This window comes from Phoenix dactylifera, chromosome 17 (assembly GCF_009389715.1).
Source record: "Phoenix dactylifera cultivar Barhee BC4 chromosome 17, palm_55x_up_171113_PBpolish2nd_filt_p, whole genome shotgun sequence".
In the NCBI taxonomy this organism is placed as follows: domain Eukaryota; kingdom Viridiplantae; phylum Streptophyta; class Magnoliopsida; order Arecales; family Arecaceae; genus Phoenix; species Phoenix dactylifera.
This window is the reverse complement of record NC_052408.1, coordinates 8,947,059-8,968,194: the sequence shown is the minus strand read 5'-3', so window position 1 is coordinate 8,968,194 and position 21,136 is coordinate 8,947,059. Positions and strand designations below refer to the sequence as shown.

General features: G+C 37.2%; 1 protein-coding gene and 1 long non-coding RNA gene across 2 annotated transcripts; both read right to left on the bottom strand.

Annotated features, from left to right (window-relative positions):
• Positions 1-5,604, bottom strand: LOC103706385. The gene is made up of 2 exons (XR_603965.3): positions 5,490-5,604; positions 1-285 (listed from the first exon to the last, which is right to left on the bottom strand). It is a non-coding gene; the product is annotated as an uncharacterized LOC103706385 (long non-coding RNA).
• Positions 5,605-6,868: 1,264 nt separating this feature from the next.
• LOC103706386 (serine/threonine-protein kinase BSK2-like) lies at positions 6,869-20,077 on the bottom strand. Its single transcript, XM_008790461.4, has 10 exons — positions 19,802-20,077; positions 19,494-19,714; positions 19,255-19,390; positions 17,311-17,444; positions 14,006-14,111; positions 13,487-13,572; positions 11,200-11,388; positions 10,939-11,097; positions 10,024-10,137; positions 6,869-7,578 (listed from the first exon to the last, which is right to left on the bottom strand). The coding sequence occupies exons 1-10, from the start codon at positions 19,878-19,880 to the stop codon at positions 7,327-7,329; spliced, it is 1,476 nt and encodes a 491-aa protein (XP_008788683.1). The 5' UTR covers positions 19,881-20,077; the 3' UTR covers positions 6,869-7,326.
• Positions 20,078-21,136: the final 1,059 nt, after the last annotated feature.

Genomic DNA, 21,136 nt, shown 5'->3' with positions numbered 1-21,136 from the left:
TAACACGAAGCCAAACATTTCTTTTAGCTTCCATTTCTATATCAAACAAAATATAATAAATAGAAATCCAACTTCGTCATCCATTACATAACAAAGTAAGACATCAGTTCACAGCATCTACATCCAAATATAAATATCCAACCCATAACTCACATCTCTTAAAAAATTTATTAAGCTACAAATCCATGACCAACTAAAGATCTAAAGCTCTGTTACATAATTGCCAAGCTTGCTAGTGCGTACTCCAAGTCTTGACCCTCCTTCATTTCTATTGATCCTACTTGCCTAAAAAAAAGAAAAATATAGATACGTGAGTGACACAACTCAAAAAGTAAAACTTACACTACCTTACTAGATTAAGTATAAGTTTTTCCATACCAATGCATCATTTATAGAAAATAGCATTTATTGCAAAAATAAAGATTTTATAGTACCATATTTTAAAACAAGTCATAAAGCCAATCATGCATGCATAAATCATCAATATTTCACAAACATGGATCCATAATCATACAAATAAATTCATAAATCATTCTTCTGTCATTTAGCGCATCATAGTTTAAAACATTGCTCATAGATATTCATGCTACGGTTACTTTATGCCCGTGATAGGGCCTGTGTTCGTAATCGACATAGATTCATGCTTTATATGCCAACTTTATACCTGCTAGCAAGGCCTGTGTTCGTAGGGATGCTAGCTTCGGATGTCGATCTTTCCTAATTTATGGGGTCATACATAACTATCTGAGAACCTTTAGAAAACTTATATCTCTTTCTTAAAACATACACATAAATAGATAAAAAAATACTAAATTACATTATCATATTTATGTTTCATAATAAAGCTATTTTCTTTAAAACATTTATGGAACTATTTTTTATAAATAAGCATGATATTCATTACACATGCTGATCCAAAATTGTAAGAAAAATATGGTATCTTCACATGAAAATCTTGTGCATAAAAAATATGAAAATTTGAAAAATAAGAAGTGTAAGATCTACTTACCTCTTTCATCTTAAATCATCAAACGTCACTAGGTAGATCTGCTAAACCTATTTAAAAATATTAAAAGTGAAATTAATTTCTATTCAATGATTTGAATGGAATCAAATAATAAGGAACATAGACGATTAGCTGGATGATGACATTCGACACTTTCAGGTGAGTTAGGCCTGAGCGATCTAAGCAATATATCATGAGGCACAAACTTGATCAAGCTCAAGGTCGTTCAACATGGTTCATCATCAGTGAGTTATAGGAACACTCTACAGAGCCAGGATGGTCGGTCCGACAGGCTGCCCGAACACCCGGACAATTTAGGGCCTCTTTGAGGGGTTAACTCAAGTCCGTAGAACATGTGGACGGATGTCGAACTAGAATTCATAGATCCATTTAGAGAGAGAAAGAGGGAGATGAGAGAAAGAATGAAAAGAGAGAACAAGAGAGGGATGCGCTTTCTCTCTCCTCTTCTTCCTTTCTTCTTTTCTTGGTAAACAGGGGAAGGACGTGGGTGGATTGGTGGTTGCCATGGTTGTAGTCCGGCGAGGTGGCAGCCGGAGGCAGTGGCAGGTGGTGGACAACGGCCCGCGACAATCGGTGGGAACGGCCGTGCTCGGCCAAAAACAGAGCAAGGGAAGGAGAGGGGCAGCTCCCCCTAGCTACCTTGGTGGCAGCTCCCCCTAGTTACCTTGGTGGCAGCCTACTTGGCCTAAGGAATCATCGACGGGGAGGAAGAACTCACCAGCGAGCGGCGAAGGCGAAGGACTTCAGCCGGCGGTGGCAATTTCCAGCGGATCCCAGCGAGAAAAGAGGTGATGGCTCTCAGAACAGGGGCGGCACGCAATCGGGATCTAAAAAGAGAAGCAAGGGAATTTTGGGCGGCGGCGGTTGGCTGGGGTGGCACATTGGCCACCAGAGACAGGGAAGAAGAAGAGAGGAAGCTCGATGGTGGATCAAGCAAAGGAAAGAGGAGGGATTTACAGAGGGTTTTGGGAGGGAAAAGCTTGATAGTCGTTGCTCCCATTCACGAATCCCAGCTGCGGTGGTGCATAACCCTAACGGCCAACGGCCATTCAAAGGCCCCGCGCAATCCACAGCAGCCACAATTACTGTGGCTTATTGGCTCAACAGAAGAGGGGGGCAAAGGATCGCGATTGCATCCCCTGCTTCGAATCCTTCTTCTTTTTTTTTTTGAATTCTTTGGAAAGAAGCTAGTTGGGCCTGCCGTCTTTGATCCAAAACAGGCCCAATTTGGACAAGTTCTCACATTATTAGGGTAAATGTCTCCCAAGAGTTTTAAAATATATACACATATGTGCAGTGCATATTTATTAAATAGCTTATTCCTTGACATAAGTGTTACAAAATTGTTATTGACTTCTCCATTATGTTTTTGAACAGTAAATGGTGATCAAAGTTTAAAAGGTGGAGACATATTTATTTGAATGTTAATTTTGGTCCTTTAGATCCAACTAACACTTTCTCCTCTCTCCCTTGGTGAGGAACCAACACGTGCTAAGGAGTGTTGAGTCCAACAGCCGGAGTAGATAGGTACGGTTGTCCACACAAGGGTAAGTGTGCAAGCCATTTTCAATCCAAGGTTAGGCAAATATAATCACTAAGTGCTAAGAAATTAGGCTTCTTCAACTGCATCTTTTTCACAAATTCAAAATTTTTAACCTAAGATCATGAATAATTAATAAGTAGTTGATAATTTTTGCTTTTGGGGTATCCAAGTGTGCGCAAATGTGACTAGAGCTATCAAACTAGTGATCTGTTTGTGAGCCAACTTATGTTAGGCTTGAAATTCAGGTTGAGTTCAAATCACTCAACTAGCAAACAAGCCAAGCAAGAGCTAGGCTTATTCTCACTCAATCTTGGCACAATGAAGCTCGAAATATAAATATACTAAACAGTTTACATTTTATATATTAGTTCACTACTTCTCTCCACATAAAACTTGTTTTTTGTGCTTATTAATATAAATTAATATGATTTATTTAGAATAGAATGTATTTAACTATAAGATTAAGATATAATTCAGCTAATTGAAAGCTTAGAAAGACCTTAATTTCTCAACAAAGCTTTTAAATGAGCTGCTCATGAGCAGCTCAACTTTGGTTCGAATTTAAATGAGCTGGCTTGAGCTTGACTCGAATACAAAAGGAGCTGAGATTGGTGAGTTAGGCCTAGCTCACCCATGTTTGGCTCGTTAATTAATACTCCTACATGTGACTGGCTACCATAACTTAGGACTCAACCCCCATTATCAACACAAACAGTGATGATGATTTCTTTTCCACAAAGAATACGCACAAAGTATATTGCTATACTAGTAGTCAATGCCGTCTGACACATGTCAGCCCATAATTCGCTGAAAACAGAAGCATACTTAGAGTTTCCCACTGTTCACGGCAGCTAACAATATAAATATAGCCAAATTTTTAAACAAAAAAAACTGTAATTTAAGAAGGAAAAGATGAATAAAAAAGTATACTTGATTTCTCAAAAAAAAAGGGTGCAGTTTGGGGGTCTTTTGAAAGCAACTAGTTTTTTATTTTATATCGCTCTAGCTAATTTGATAATCATAAATCTAAATAGTGTAAAAGAAGATCAACCTAACATGAAATCGACTCAAGATTGGGTGACTTGAGAATGAAATTTGGACATCCTTAATCTATCCTCCAATTCTTTTGATAAATGCAAAATGTTGACCTGACACCATCAAGATGGACTAGGAATTGATGTATTCTCGAGTCATGGAAAGTTTACTAATCTAATAGATCGGCCATATTTTGTCTTGTGGAAATAGTTTTATTAAGTGATACAACAACAAACAACAAATCCACATTTAGACTTCCAGACGAAGATCTCATGTTTGCATCAGGATTTTTTTTCCAATAACCTATCAAGACATTACATTTTCTAACATCCCAATGTTCCCAAACCACTTGCATGTGAAGTGCCCATCAACTCATTGATATCACAATTCTTCACCTCAGCACTTAGCAACTTTCTAAAGAACATAAGGTTGGTGCTTATTCACCATAACAAACAGGTTCTGAAAACCTCAGCTTGAGCTTCGGCTTTAGCTGGGCAAAGTGCTTTAGTTTTGGTAGATTTAAGACATTTCAGCAATTACATAGTATCGTATAAATAAAAGAGAGAAAAACAAAGTTTGAAAATTGTTTACAAAAGAAAAACAAAGAGCAGTTATAGCAGATACCTTCTAAAAGTATATTGTATTGTTTGGAACCTTAGGGTATAGGTAGGATTGTCACCTTTTAAAAACAGTTAAGACTTATTCAGGTTAAGAAAGATAAAGATTTCAAAAAAAATCAATACAAGTTAGAAAAGTAGATTAGACATCAACTTTAAAATTGCACGATATCAGGTGAGCATTCACGCATGATAATATACAGCAACCTTTTCTTTTAACTACAAAATCATGTTCCAATTTGTCGATTTTGGGCGAATCATGATCTTTCATGAGATGCCATTAAGGTTTACAGTTGCTTGCTTAGTACCAATCAATTTAAAAAGATAAAATAATAACTTACTAAAAAACACTTTATGCTGCCTTAAACGCATGCAGCCGGACACCTACACACTTTCAAAATCTTCCCAAAACTTATAAACATCGAAACTAAATCCTGTAAACATATTTATGGGCTTAATTTATCAGCAAAGAACAAAATATAGTCAAACGAGCCCGAGCCCGAGCCCAATATGAGGCTCGTTTACACTCGAGCCCGAGCAGCTCACGAGCCCAAACGAGCTCTAGTCTTCTACTGAAAAATCTTATTTCAGCACCATAATTCATAAAAATCTAATAACATAACGAAAAATAGCTTGTTATCGAGCCCAAGCTCGGGCTCGTTCTAAAGCTCGTAATTGAAATGACCTTTACGAACTCAAGCCCGAGCCTTTGCTTTGCCAAGCAAGTCCGAGCTCGAGCTCAAAATAGTGCTCGTTACCGAGCCCGAGCCCGAGCTTCTGTGAAACGAGCCGAGCCGAGCTCTCCCAGGCTCAGGCTCGGCTCGGCTCGTTGACAGCCCTAAATGTGGCCCAACCCCCACTTTCCGAAACCAAATCAACCACACAACACCTCTCTCATCGATCCAATTGTCATAAAGGTTGGAGCTTTATCAATCCAACCAGCCTAAATCATAGGCAAAGAGGCATCCAAAAAAAAATATATTACAAATAGACCCCCTTCACCACAATTTCAGCAATTTCCCAACCGATCTCCGATCCACCGGTGGTTCTAATAAGATCAAATTACTTCCTAATAGTTAAAAACGATGACTTCAAATGATGAACAAAGAACAAATTAAACCACGGACACGCAAGAAAATTATCTAAACCAAACCCCAGACCGGACAGTCTTATATTATCTGAGATAAATTTGGCAAGATTGCCGAAAATTTCATCTTTGTTTCTGTCAGTGAAAAGGGCGGGGATGGGATCGATCGATCGATCGTACCTGTCCACGTGATTGAGTGCTGGGCCAAAGAATCGAGTTGGTGTTCTCCACTTCATCCCCCCTATCTCCTTTCAGAGAAGGCAAACCCTAGAGATGATGGGATCGAGTACTTTCGTTTCTGAGTATAGTCTTGATGGGTCGAGTATTTAAAGATTATTATATTATATATCCTATTCGGCGAGGACAGCATGGTGGACTCCAACTGGGAGTGGGCTCTATGCGCTTTCCCTTCCGTTTTCTTTTCTCTGTCTGTTTTGATGTTTTCTTTTCCCTGGGACTGAATCAAGCGTTTCCGAGTACAAAAAATAGTATCAAACAAACCCCTAAGGACAGGAAGAAGATGAATTGAGTTGGAAGGATGAACTGACAGAAACAGAAGAGATTGCGTATTAGAAAGATGCAAAAAAAAAATGAATAAAAAATGCGAGAATAAATCTCTACATTGGCAAAATTACCTCTAATTAATTTTTTGATAAAATTTTAGTATTTTTTCTTAAAATAATTTAATAAAAATGTTATATAAATATCATTCCTTTTTTTCTTTCATTCATTAGGTACCAAATTAAGAAGAAAACTACTTTCATCCATCTCTTATATTCCACCAAACCTACGGAAGGATGGATGAAAGATCTATTCAGCTTCTCCCTCATCCATTCTTCTTTCAACCCATCCTTCATACCAAAAAAATAAATATATATATATATATATATATATATATATATATATATATATATATTCTAAAAATAAAAAATTTACATGAGCATAAAGAAAAATGTGTGACCATGATTAGCATTGCCCTCTAGCATTTCCTTCCCCAGATATATTTTGGTCTGTCCCACCTTCAAAGAGGCAGAATTCACTCCTTGCTCTGGAGCAGAAGAGATTGCAAACGTGCCAGTATGCGACAACCTTTCCAACCTTCATAGGGGCAGAACTCAATTTCCAGGTCCCTAGCACAACCGCTGAGACTCCAACATTGAGATTTTAGATTTCCTGCAACCTAGTTGACAACTTTTCCAAAAAGATGCACCAGAGTAAGAGCAGTGAAACAGGGATGTAACCAGGCCGCTAACATGTTAGAGCAACTCAAGGCAAAAATAGCCCAGCGAGCATCACCAGCGGCAACACCTCTGAAACCTTTTTCCAATAATTTTTCCTATTCGAAAAAAGATCCATCATTTTCCCATCAAAATATGATCCACCATGGTATGTAAGAAAGCTCCATGACAGGTCAAACAAAGTTACACAACCAGCTTCTTGTTGGCATTAATCCTTTTTAAGCAGAACTTGATCTTGAGATGTACCATGCACAACAATATCAAAGCGCTTTCATTATACGCAAAATTGGGCACAAAAACCACCTGAAGAGCAACACATATTTGAACACATTTGCATCCAAATTGATAAAGTTGTATCCTTCAGATAAAAAGCTTTAAGTAGATACTTCCTTTCGGCATCAAATTAGTGATGACAGACATGCCTACAGTATTCTATCTTGCACAAAATAAAAGTTAAACATTTTGTGATTCCCACCCCTCAGTGCACATATCCTCCTTTGGTAATATAATAAGGGCCAATAGTTACATGCCAACATGGATGGAAGGCCATAATGCACACTTGCTCAGGAAACTTCAGAATCTACTTAACTTCCCTGAACATTCTACAAATGGCTGTTCGAACATCCATTATTGGAAGCCACAGCACCTGAGTACCCACCAAACCAAGCATCCAGTTTCTCTTCTGCTGCAATAAATCATTCATGATGCAAACAGGCACCAGTGAAAGCAGCACAAGACAGGCATGTAGGAAGGAAAACCAGAACAACTGCAGAGAAAATCTAGCCACGCCAGCTGTTCTGCCTCTTCACTTCAAATGCAGCTCCATCATTCAGCATATCCTGAGCATCAGTTTCCATTCCGAGCTTGGAGAGGGCAAGAGCTTGCAAATAGAACGCTGTGGGCCACTCAGGCATACACACCTGCGCTTGCATGGCATCCCGAAGGGCAAGCTCTGGTTGGCCATTCATCAGGTATGACAGAGCCCGTCTAGCAAAAACAGTAGCTGAAGGAACCGACATCATCACCACCAACTGCATTTTGCCAAACCAAAACAAATCTTAATCTATATGATAAAATAACAATGCTTCATGGTATGGAACAGTATCATTCAATGAGACAGACAAGGACCACATGATTTACAAGAATCCACTTCCCTGAACTGTCTACATGTTATAAAACATAATCTGCTTCCATCTAGGATATTTGAGAATTGTTACTTCTAAATGATTAGTATATGACAAGTAGCAAGTGGTGAATGTTCAAGTAACGGAAGAGGATTAACAATAAATGTCTCACTTCAGGCAAAACCAAGTAAAATAAATCGGATGACCAGAGTTGGGAATGCAGTCAGACATAAAAGTTAAGGTGTCCATGAGTTCCATTACCTGGTATCAGTTTTGACAAAAGGAATGGACAAATAAGCAACAATATGACAATAGAATTAAAGAACGACAGATACAACTTTGGAGTGGCTTGTGTTTGTTGAATACTTTGATATCCAATATTTATTGCAGAAACATCACAGTTCTACAATGATTAGAAAAGTCAATCTACGTATGTGATTATGTTAAAAAATTGGATGGAGTCAATCATAGGTAGAATGCTTAAGAGTTTAAGTCAATGTCATGGAAAAACTAGGAATGATAAAGTGACTTTATAAGGAATACTTTGTGAAGAAAGAGAGTTTTTCATCAAGTTGCTTGGATCAAAGCATAAGCAGATTTTAAGATAGTTTCCATTTTGGTGGACTTCATCTGACAATTTAGTAGTTACATAGAATCCATAAAGTCAACCATAGAGAGAATAGAATTTGTACTCTAGGTTTGCAGTTTTTTGGTAGCTAGAGATGCTTTTAGCCAATTATATCAAGCATGGTATGCCGTACCAGCCCGAACCAAATGATACGGACATACCGTACTATACCAGTTCGGTACAAGTACCTGATATGAGTGGCGTACCAAGTGTTAGTACGCCAAAAAATTTTATACCATACCGTACCGATACTGTGCTAGTGTGGCATCGGTACGACGGCGAACCTTGTTATCAAGTTTATTAGATACACAGTACATGCTTTTTATGCTTTTCCATTTGGTATGCTGGAAATAATCATTAGGAAAAGAAACTAATTTCTGCTTGATAAAGGTATGAACTTGTCACGACTCGAGACAAAGGGCAAATTACGGAAAACTTTGACCCTCATTACCAAAAAATACCGAACTTGAAAGTAGGGCTCAAATGGCCAATGATTTTTCTATTCAATAGCTTTTAAGATACAATTTTCCAATATATTCCAGTACTCAAAAGTCATTTTCAACGTATCTGGCTCAAAATTTTATATCTCATTTGGAATTTTGGATTTCTGAATACCCAATTTGACAAAGGTAATCTGTATCGCATTTGTATGCAAACACAGCAACAAACTGATTGAGTTAAAGGATCAAAGCAAACCCAATTCCCAAATTTTAAGGTACCTTTTACTTTTCATCTTCCCTTATTGAAATACGGCTTCAGTAACAAAAAACTGAATGGATCTTGTATGTACATGCACAAATATGCAACATGTATCTTAAAGGCAAATGAGGAAAAACCAAGGAGATGTTCTGTAATAACCAGACATCTTTTAAGGTAATTTTTATGAAACAATACAAGGACCTCAACATCGCAAGAATCCACATTTTTGGATAGCAAGCAAGGTCCAAGCACATTTTGAAATGCATCAAAGAGATGAGAATGTTAAGGAGCATAAACTAGGAAGAAGAGATTTAGAAGCAACATATTAGTAGTTAGAAACAGTGGTGGACAAGCAACTGCATGTTACCAGTATGCAAAACAGAGGACGTAACAGATTTGGAAAGGAAATGATAGAATATTCAACTGACAAGTTAGTGAAGGGGAGGAAAAATTGGATGACACATAGAAGAGGTCTAGGAAAGGATCTGAATGCAGCTAGCATCCACCGTCCAATTAGTTTCTAAAAGCTTATAATGCTAGTTAGCAGTCTTCATTAAAATAATATGTATTATTTAACATCTTCTCATTTTTCTATGCTTTCAGCTTTCGTTGAGAAAATCATATCTTTCCTGTCTACCATATTGTTCTTATCTAATATCAAGGCCTGATCCAAATTTTGCAAGCTTCAAAGTATTAATTTTGAAAAAATGCTCTGGGTGCCAGTTTATGCGGGCATGCTGGGCCCACTATAGCTCGTGTGGCAACTTAACGGCAACCACCCCCAATGTATGGCACACTAAGTCCGGCTGGTGATACCAACTTTTCCCTGCCACATGACAGCATGAACTTTGTGTGTGCACATAGCCAGCTAAGCATAGCATTAGTCGAGCAAAGATCTATGGATATGATTGACAAAAAAATAGGAGGTTTGTAAAGTTTATCTATCCAAAACAGAATACAATGAACAGTTCAAAGTGATACAATTCCAGGAGATAAGAGAAACACGAGAATGTTAAGAAATATACCTTGGAATAATACTCGATTGCACTTTTAAAATCCTTGTCTCTAAATGCAATATCACCAAATTTCTTTGTATTCAACATCTCTTGCACTTGTTGGGTCCATTCTTGAAAGGAAAGCTTCATTCACAACACCGAGCAGAACATGTATAATGTAAGATTACCAAGACCTAATAACTTCCAATTTCTAAGTTAATTACCAGTGAAATAGCACAAAAAATTGTAATAGGAAAATGTTCTAGCATTGTCAACCAAAAAAAAAAATGTCAACTTCAGAAAGAAAGCTTCATCATTAAAAGACAGAGCACAACCATGAAGAATGCAGCCTTCTGAATGCATGCAAACATTATATGAGAGAGAAGCACCTGATCATGTGAATTTTTTAGATCAACAGCTACAACAGATGGTTCAACAAACTTAAAAAAGCTCACATTCTTTATCATGTTGCTTATTATAAGCACTAACAAGAACTTGCAAGGTGCAGTTGCTATTTCAATTTTACTTCTATCATGAGCTTAACTCCAGGAAACACATTTACCAATTGAGTCTCGACTAATAAACTAAAGTGAGTGCATTAGTGAAACTGATTTTAGCCGGCTTCCCAAAGTGTGTGGGGAAAATGAGCAAAGACAGATGGGAAAGTGAGAAACATCATCTGTCATAAAAATTGAAGAGATATTAACCGGAAACCACTGCAGATTGGTTTCTTGACACTTAGTCGTTTTCCTGAGCTTTCACAAGCATTTCCCACAAGTTTTATACATGATTAGTGAAACCATTTCCCATTTCCCACCTTCAAGACATTTTCAAAATATGTTTTCTAGTTCCATTTATAACCTTCAACATCTGTTTCCAGTTGCGACAACTGATTCATGAGTATCGATTTATTAAATTCAAAATCCAAAACAAGATTCAATTTACCTCGTTTTCTGCACCTTCTTCATCTTTATAACCTGTTTTAAGCAATATATCATGTACAGCAGTTAGGTCCATCCTTGCGCAAGCCTTTCCAAGTGGAGAGAGCATCGTCGGCAGTACCGCTGGTGTTTTAGTCAGGCCCATTAGAATATGTGATGCCACCTATTTTACCCACGAAAAGAGCATAGGAAAGTTACTATAAGAAAATGGAATGCTGCAAATAGCAATAAGTATTTTAATTGAAGAAATCATCAATTTGAGTACCTCTTTCTGTGTTTGAAGGGGTGCTACAGCAGAAAGAAGAAATTTGGAATTGGGTCGATCCCTAGCCTCAAACTGTAGGCATTTTGAAGCTAGTTCAACAAGCTGGGTAGCATCTTCATTAGCATACTGCCCCTCCAGAGATGAATCCATTACCAATAACATGTTCTTCCCTCTTATTAGATCTAATGCCTAGGAGGCATCATTGAAGAACTTTAGGACAAATAAAAAGATAAGAAAAGACCATTAAACTGAAATATTTCTGAGCATTATACGCACAAAATAAGTGTACATAGATGACGATTGGTGTAGGCAATGAAAAAAATGCTATTAGAATCAAACCAAGAATATTAATTGTCACTAGATCACATGTGAAAACTTCCTCTGGAAAAATTTTAGCCCCTACATTACACATACGAGCTATGCCACACATGGACAACACATATGAAGCAGCTGATTATGAAAATAAACAAGGCTGTCTAAACAAGATTTTGAGAGAAAAAACAAAATACTGAATCTTTCAGGACCAAACAATTGAGGATTACGTCTAGACCATCACCCAGGCTCTTTTCTTTTCCCTGAGCAAAGCTAAGTTCAAGTTAGATCCAAAAGCAACTGACTTTACCTTCGGTCATGTGTTTCTCAAGACTCCCACTAAGAAATCCATGAGCTCTGAGTTTGTATTCTCTTTTTATATTATAATGTTCAAATGAGAACCAGTACCCGTACATGGTAAGATCACCTAGCTCTGATAGCCTCTCAACACAAACTCTATATTTTGACTTTGAAAGAATTTCAGCGTCCACGTCACTAAGCAAACCAAGAGATATTCCATATGAAGATAGAGAAAATCTTTTTAAAATCTTTATAAAGTTTATTAAACAACTCAAATACCTACCATCTTTCCTCATATTTTTTATAAAATTTATCTTCTAACTAGCAATTCAAGGTAGATTTAATGAGTTTATGTTCATATTTGTGTTCATGTTTATATGTGTTTTGTCATCCATGCGACATCTTTGGAGACATAGGCCTTTTATGTGTTTATTCATCTTTTGTGGCATACACCTTAACATATTTCATCATCTATGTGACTAAATGACCATCTTTTGTCATCCATGTGACATCTTTGGAGACATAAGCCTTTTATGTGTTTATTCATCTTTGGGGCATGCACCTTAACATATTTCATCATCTATGTGACTAAATGACCATCTTTGTAAACAGAAGTGTTTAATCAACGAACATGTGCATTTAGTCTATTTGAACATGTTCTATTTTCAGTCCATATTTGGTGTCTAGTTTATATTATGAACAGCTTAAGTAGTTAGTGACACCATTTATGAATATGATGGTTTTTCATACATTTTTTATGAGCCAAAAATATATGCAGTGTCATAATTTGTTTATACAGGGCTATTGTATTAATTTGTTAATATTCAGGAATTTTTTTCACCTCCAGGCATCCAGCTGCCAAGGTATTCCACGTAGGCATTTCAAGAGGTCACCATCCAGGACCGCCTAAGCATTTCAACAACCTTGTATTCACAACTATCTCACTCCCCCAAACTTGCCTGCTTGACTGTCTTGCTAACCATGTTGCCTTGAGGCTTCTTTGAATTGAATAAAGTGAAAGAAGGTTTCTATATCCCGAAGGCCGATGACACTTGAGGGCTTAGACCACAGGAACTCATCTTTTTTTAGCTTAAAGATAGGCCTTCTCGCTCGAGCCACTTCCTCAATCAATCTGTCGTAAGGGCTGTAACTGGTATGCTGCTCATAAAGACTGTCATAACGACTTTCACTGTACCTGGCATGGTATCCCCGCCTGCCTGCGCTCGAACCGTCTAACCAGCTGACAGCTTGTTCCACTCATTAACAGTTATTATAATCATGAACTTTATATTTTGATATACTACTTGAGAAACCTCTAGAAATTGTAATTACCCAATGATCTTTTATAAACTTATCATCTATTGGCCATAAATATTTTCTTTGTATTTTTAAATTGATTTCAATTTAACCCCCTACTATCCCCTGGACAAGCTGGCATACTAGTAGAGACCATAGTAGCTTGACATTGGCAGATAAGTTATTTATAAGATATGATATTTTAAAAGATTAACAAATAACATTTAAATGAGATCTTTTTAGTGAGTAATTTTTACAATGACGGCATACGCAAACAGATGGCATGTCTGATGGAATTGCAGATACACTACATCCAAAAAAATAATGAGAAATATCAGCAGACAACCAGGAAAACTTGCTGTACAAAAGATTAACGTACGTGACTTGGAGGGATATGTTTCCCGCTCAAAAGATCCAGCAAAACTGTTCCATAACTGTATATCACACTCTCTGGAATGACCCTGCCTGCAGAAATACAGAAACAAAGATTAAATTTACGGGCGATAATTTGACGAACACTAAAACTATTACTGATTTATGGCATGATGCATAAAATATGAACCTTAACTGAGGCAGGGAAACCAACATAAACAGCAGAATCTTTGACAGAAGACTACAGACGAAATCCAAATCCGCACCTTGTTTAATATGTGAATAACTATTAAAAACTTATGTACAACTACATGAGAGGATCCTTGGAATTAAACAATTCCATAAAGAAGCAATATAAGCTGTGGAGAAGTGGATGCAACATCGCAAACAGAAAAAGGAGGACAGGATGATGTTCGAGGATGTCTTAATTGCGCGTGATAAACTATAGAACTTAGACAGGATTTAAAAGTAATACACAGTCAACTACATGAAAATTAAAGCAAGAAGGACTTATCAACTGACTGACCAGTTCGCAAGAATTCCGGTGGAGTGTACGCTAGGTTAGTGCTGTAACTTTTTCCATCCCGGCTATTCTTCATGAGACCAAAGCTAGATAAGCGAGGGTCACCATCCTGAAGCAAGTAAACATAAATTTAAAGATTAAAATTCGAATAAAGTAAACAAAACAAAGAAAAGGCAATTTTCAGGAAAAGAATAACTAAAAGAAAAAACAGTTAATCATTAATCCAGCATATACTTTCTCAGCCTTGTCAGGAAAGTAACTTCTACATAGAACCGAAAAACCAGTTTTCAGAGCAGACCAGGGGCATTTGAAGCCTCAATGTAATTTCATTTACACAAGCAAAACTATCCTAGTCATAATGTTCTACAAAAAGATTAAAATAAAGATCAGAGAAACTTTAACAGAGCATCCAACAGATCAGGAACTATACATATGTGAATTTACTAATAAAAACATTGTAAAGTGCAGCAACTTGAATAAGCTGGTAGGGTCAAAGAAATACCCCATTTAGGACTCAAACAGAAGTCATATATTCTTTACAAGAAAATGACCATTAAAATATATGTGATCCTCTTTAAAATTAACAGACAAAGGTGTAGTTGTGAGCAAAACATTCCATTTGTACAACAGAAGACCAGGAGAAAGTACATTGCACTAACCAAAAGAGGTTTTATGTTTACATCGAAGCAAGAAAGATACTTGATTGTTGGCAAGAAATTTGAAAATTTAAAGATGTACGAATCCCACTAGCAAAAGTATTCAATGCTCCAGATGCCTTTTTCCATGTGTGCACTTTCTTCTTTGGCCTGTGTTTCAATTAATTACCTTCAGTAAGAAAGTTGCTGCAGTGGTAGACTTCTTTATCATGAAACTGAATTTGGTTTTCAGAAATCTTCGTAATTCTTTGTAGTTACATGATAAGCATTGTCTGAAAGATTTTCATGCGGAAAGTGACCCTTGGTGCAATCAGGTAAGCACATCACAGAGTAGGCATAATGCTAGTATGGTGAATGAAGTGTGCAATTTGAAATTGGAAAGACTTGTATTGTCTTCCTTCAATTTTCTTACAAAATCTAAAGAAGCAGCAACATACTCAACTAAAGATGTCATGCGATGCATGCCTAAGATAATCTTATGAGAATTCTTGGTTATGTTAATAGAAGGAAAACACTAAAGTGTAAAGGAACGATAAGCAGCTGGGACTGTTGGAACAGCAACAGGACAAGGATTAGTCACTGGCCAACAATAAGTACATACAAATAATTCGGTCCTAGAAGCTCTTCATTAGGATCTAAAAGAATCATAGGAGCTACTTTGTAGGAGCCAAAAAAGAAAAGCTAAAGCACATCATATTAATTGACTACTGTTACAGCAAAATGTAAAATTTCATATGATGGAAAATCTTTGAAATTTACAAAAGTTTTAGGAACTCTAAAAAGAAAAGCCAAAGCACATCATATTAATTGACTACTGTTACAGCAAAATGTAAAATTTCACATGATGGAAAATCTTTGAAATTTACAAAAGTTTTAGGAACTGTAAAAAGAATGACGAAATGTTTCTTTTCTTATTTCCTTCTGTGTAAGGGATTGGGATTGTATTGACCAAGGAACCTTTTAGAGACCAATGGTTAGTATGCCATACCTTTTTCTTTAACTTTAACAGCTGTTTTTATCTTTTCACAGTCTCTTCTTTCTGATCCTTGTTAATTCGGCATCCTATTTTATCTTAATAACACTTTTGCATTCAATCTGTAATAGATCTGCTTCTAGAACTTAATGTTGATCATGTTTCCACCTCTAAATCTCTCTCCATCAGTCCTCATGCTCTGGCACACATTCGTATGTTACCTGCTAGCTTGCTTTTCCATATCCCCTAAGACCCCTTAAAACCTAATTTATACTAGATTCTTCCAAATTTCTGAAAATTAGGTTCTAACTGTTTTAACAGCAATTCCCGCAACTACCTACACATCTTAAATGCAAATTCCTAAACTGTAACCCCAACCTTGGAATCAACAATTATTGGGATCCAAAAGTCATGTGTTCATTGACTTTAGTAGCCATCATATATCCATTATCCATTATTGATTTGACTAGTTATATGTTGTGGTGCATAATGTAGGCAGTTAGAAAACAATATATGCAGAAAACAAGTGTGGCCAAAGTGAGAATATATTGAGATGGATGGATGGTAATATCATGAAAGATAAAATAAGAAATGAGGTCCTTAGTTAAAAAAAAATGGAGATAACATCAATAGAGGGCAAATTGAGAGATTAACAACTTAGATGGTTTAGACATGTATGAAATAGATCAAGATATGCACTAGTACAAAAGAGTGATTTCATACATGCAGAAGGAATGAGAAAGATAGAGATAAACCGAAAATTGCATGGGTGAAGTTGCAAGAAAGGATTTGATACCTCAACATCTTTCAGAAAGTATGACCCCAAACCAAGTAAAATAGAGAAAATGGATTTATGTAGCTGGCCCCAACTAGTTCGAGATTAAGGCTTAGTTGAGTTGAGATGAATTTATATAGCCTAAAAAAGTAAAACTATTTCATAAAGTAGCTAGTCATGTTTCATTGAGCCTCAAAAATGTTCAATGTTGCACGATCCACAAGCCATGTCTTTGGGACAAAAATGAAACAAAAGTGAGTGTGCATGGCGCCACTTAATAAAGCCCAAGTTTCCCACCTTGTTCACCTATGAACATCTAAAAATTCGGCTCATAGTGTTGTAGCTTGATAACCCCCCCCCCCCCAAAAAAAAAAAAAAACCAAAAAAAAGAAGAAAAAAAATCCCTAGCCTTAACATTCAAAATACTACTCATTGATGGTCTACCTCTTCATAAGAAAAGCATGCAACTTGGTCAGACAAGAAAAGCATGTAACTTGGTCGATCCTTATTTGAATGCAAAGAGAAGAAAAGTTGGGTCTATATAACTCTGTAGATTGAAAGTAGGAATTCAAGCTGTTAGGGAAAATAGTAATAGTTGCATGAATAAGTACGCAGAAACATGCAACTCAAGACATGTGTCAAACAGTTGAATGTCAACATGACTTATCGCTTCTTTCCTATCCATTGTTATTTGCACTATGTATCAAATAAAAGAATATGACTGCAATTATCCATATACTCCAAGACATGAATACTTAATGCAAATTGCAGCATTTTAAGCAAGCCTAAGCTAGGGCTTGGAAGTTGAAGGACTTACACGCAAGGCAGTTCACAGAAAATGTATCTCAAAGAAAATAAAATATCAAACAAAACTTTAATTAAAGAAATATTGAATTTTTCATACCTCATCAAAAAGAACTCTATATGCATTTAAATCATGATAAATTTTCCGATTTTCAGTATTACAATGATCAAGTGCTTGTGCAATGTAGTATGCAACTCTAACTCGCATATCCCATGGTAGTGGCTGCTTATCCCCTAAAAAGAAGAGAAAAAAAGCATCAATAAACCATGAAAATATAATAGTTTGCTAATAGCAATAACTGAAAATTATTCAACTAAATTATGCTAAAAAAATAAATTAATGAGCAACACTCTTTCAGGGAGCAGTTCCAGTCTGTTTGCATGTATATAGAGTATAGAGTATAGAGTATAGACCATCTCACATGATTATCCCTCATTACAGCCTATACTAATGCCATCATCAACCTTCCTCTAATTTACCAGTTTCCAACTGAAAAGAACTAGTTTACCAAACTTCTACCAACCCAAACCTCATCTCCACTATGTTGATCTTATGTCCATAACAATTGCTTAATATTCTTATTTGTATGACAAAGTTGGTGTTGTGTTTCCCTTATAGAACATAAACCCTATTCTACTAGTTACACCAAATATCTACCTCATCATGCTCATCTCAACCATACTCATCCCCTGGGACTTACCCATTACATTGCTCAATATTTTTACTGATACAACAAAGTCAAGCTTGCATTGCCCTTCCGAAAGAATCCCATAAAACCAAATGGTTTGCGTTGATTGTCTTACACTTCAAAGGTGCATTTCAACTTCATCTTTTACTCCAATCCTACCTAAGAGATCCTCAATATTCATTTTTCTTTATGATAGTTCCCCAGATAGTGAAAGCAATTTCTTTGAGAAATCTTTTGTTCCTCACTTCTAACTACATTGATAATCCTCCTAATTTCCAACTAAAATTGCAAACCATGTACCTCTTTCACACAGCTCCTTTGGCAGTTACTTCCACACTTCCAATTGAGTGCCTGTTTCTTCCTTCCCTATCCTTATCAACAGGCAATTGTATATACTATAAAATGACAAGTGATGTGTGCAGTCATGGGGTTGCATGAGTGTGGCTGAACATGCTGACATAGCCACCCCAGGGGCAGCCGCCTGCGATTAGCAGGCCATCCCATTCACACAGGGTCAAGCCCACATGTAAAGGCCCAACGTAAAACCTCATCTGCAGGCATGTCTTTTTCCTAATAAAATTCAGGTAGAAATCCTGTCTTGTATGGTAATAGTCAATGTATTTTAAAATGAGTAAATAGGGAGAAGCTTAAAACTTAACTACTAGTGAAAGCGAACTGCCACCAAGAAATATTCAATCTAGCAGTTACATGTTTACTTATCATTGCTTCACGAAGATGATTTGATGAACGGTATTAAATTTATTGAACTTACATTTCTTTCATAACACCTGCCAGATGTGTCTTATAGGAAATCTATCAAAAACTTCTTAAAAATTCCATGTTTATGTCCTTCCTCTTTGCTTAAATTTTACATTTCATTCCTACAGAGGAAAAATGGCCAATGGTTAAACATCTTGGAGTCAAGCCAAATTATTCCTCTTAATATTTATTTTATGTTATTCCACTTCACGGCCTCTTCGTGGCTGCATGCTATGACACTCAAGTGAAGCCGCAATGATTTGCAAGACCATGTATACCTACTTTCCTTTTACTATGTATAGCCTTCCATTTCATCATCAAATCATTGCTTCCATCACTTCTATTTATGGATCTCTTCTACTTCAACAAAGCTACCAATGTCGTCACACATTGTCTATTGCAAGGTATTGCAAGACTTGGTCCCATCTACCTATGATCTCATTTTTCCAAGAAAGTACAAACCCATCTTCCTGCTTTATCTTTGACCAAAAAGGCCCCAAATGGTAAGGAAAAAGTTTACCCATAAAAACAGTTCAAAGTAAAAACAAGAAAGAGGAAAGCCGAATGCTATTCAAAAGAAAGCTATGGCACCATACAGTGGAAAAGATGCTTGGAGAGTGTATCATTTGGCATGAACTCCGCCACGAGAAGCCGCTCATCTCCCTCGGCACAGCATCCAATCAGGTTCACCAGCCTCTTGTGCCTCACCTTCCCAACCCCGGCCGCCTCCGCCTAAGAGAAAAACCCAAAAAGACATTAAAAAAAAAGCCCGCAATAAAATCCAGAAAACAGAAGCAAACACAAAGGAAAGAAGATATAGAGCTTGAGATCGGACCACGAACTGCTGGGCATCGGGCCAGGACTGCTTGGAGAAGCGCTTGACTGCGACGAGGCGGCCGCCGTCGAGCTTTCCACGGTAAACGACGTTGGGAGCCTTCTCGCCGCTCTCCGAGACGATCATCTCGGGGCTGAAGCCCTTGGTCGCCGCCCGGAGGTCCGCCAGCCCGTACTCCTTGAACGCCGGCACCTCATCCTGCAAGCCCCCGTCCCCATTCGCTTCCGATTGCCGAAAACCCCACAAAAATCAGCAAAATAATCCCAAAAAAAAGAGAGAAAAAAGAGGGAAGGGACGGAGGAGGGTACGTAGATCTGGCTTGTCAACCCCGATGGAGTCGCTGTCGGGGGAGTGGACGTTGGAGGTCTTGGAGTGGAGGCAGCCCATCGCGGCCGAAACCCTAGAATCCCATCCGCTTCACAGCGGCGGCGGCGGCGGTGGCGGCGGTGGGCGGAGGAAACGAGAGCAAACGCAGTGGAGAAGACTGAGAGTGTGAGTGTGTCCAATAAGAGAGAGAAAGAGAGAGAAAGCGCGAGAGCGAGAGAGAGCTGACGCTAATGAGGCGGGGCTGTGTCCGTACGGACACAAAAAGAAGACGAGATGCCAGAGTAAGTGGTTTCATATCTGCAGATACGCTGCATAAATCTTTTTATGCGTACAGCCATTTTTAACAAAATGGCTTCAATAATGTCAGAACGGCCACCGACACTTAGTTTCTAAAAGAATTTATTTAGGTTTTAATTTCATAAATATACTTTCTTTTATAATTACAAATATAATCTATTTTGGCTAGTGCATGAATTTTTTTTATTTTTTTTACCTTCTTAAATTCTCTAGAATTGAACTAAATTACAATAATGAAAAACAAAAATGTATTAAAGCAAACTAAGCAATGCCTCCCCGGAGTTTACTTCATAATAGTTCATATATCAAAATCAATAGTTGTTATTGAGTTTTAGATGTTAAATTTTATTTTAAATTTTAAGTAATTGTAATAGCTTAGGAAATAGATGTTTTAATATATGAATTATAATATAATTTAATTAGTAAAGGTATGTGAAATGTACATGATTTATTCATGAGAGAAGTATATTCACAAGCATATTTTGTCTAAAAGTTTTTGTATTTTTTTTTCATCCTTATGCTTACTTTAGATTGGATAGGAGGAAGTTATTCGTTAAAAGAATGATAAATAGAGAAAGAAACACAATGCATGATTTTATATCAAGGATCTGGTCCTATTTTTATTTTTATTTTTATTGATACAAAGGAGGGCATGATACTAATTAAATGAATATAATGACAAGAGAGGTTGATAACTACCATTCAAAGGAAGAAAAAAAAACTGTTGTATAATTAATAGTGATTAAAACCAGAAGAGAAGAATTGTTATCAAAGGAATTGGCATAATGGGATCATTTTTTACTTGTCCGCTGCCCTTCGCTTCCCAAATGGGTGAAACGGAGGGCGGATCTGACAGTCGCATAGAAATTTGTATGCAGTGGGTGAGGAGTTTGGGAATCCTAGGAGGAGGAACGTCACATGATGAGGGGATGATGGAACACGTGAAGGGGGAGGGGGAAGGCTGCTTCGTGAAAAGTGCGCTTTTAATGGCTGCCCACAGCTTTTGGAAAGCCCCCTCC

What these genes read in the sequence shown, in the direction of transcription:
- LOC103706386 (XM_008790461.4), bottom strand. Translation starts at nt 19,880, where the DNA reads ATGGGCTGCCTCCACTCCAAGACCTCCAACGTCCACTCCCCCGACAGC. An exon ending in AACATATCCCTCCAAGTCAC is followed by an intron (nt 11,389 to 13,486) that starts GTACGTTAATCT and finishes GATGCCTCCTAG; the next exon opens with GCATTAGATCTAATAAGAGG. An exon ending in CAATCGAGTATTATTCCAAG is followed by an intron (nt 7,579 to 10,023) that starts GTATATTTCTTA and finishes GGCAAAATGCAG; the next exon opens with TTGGTGGTGATGATGTCGGT.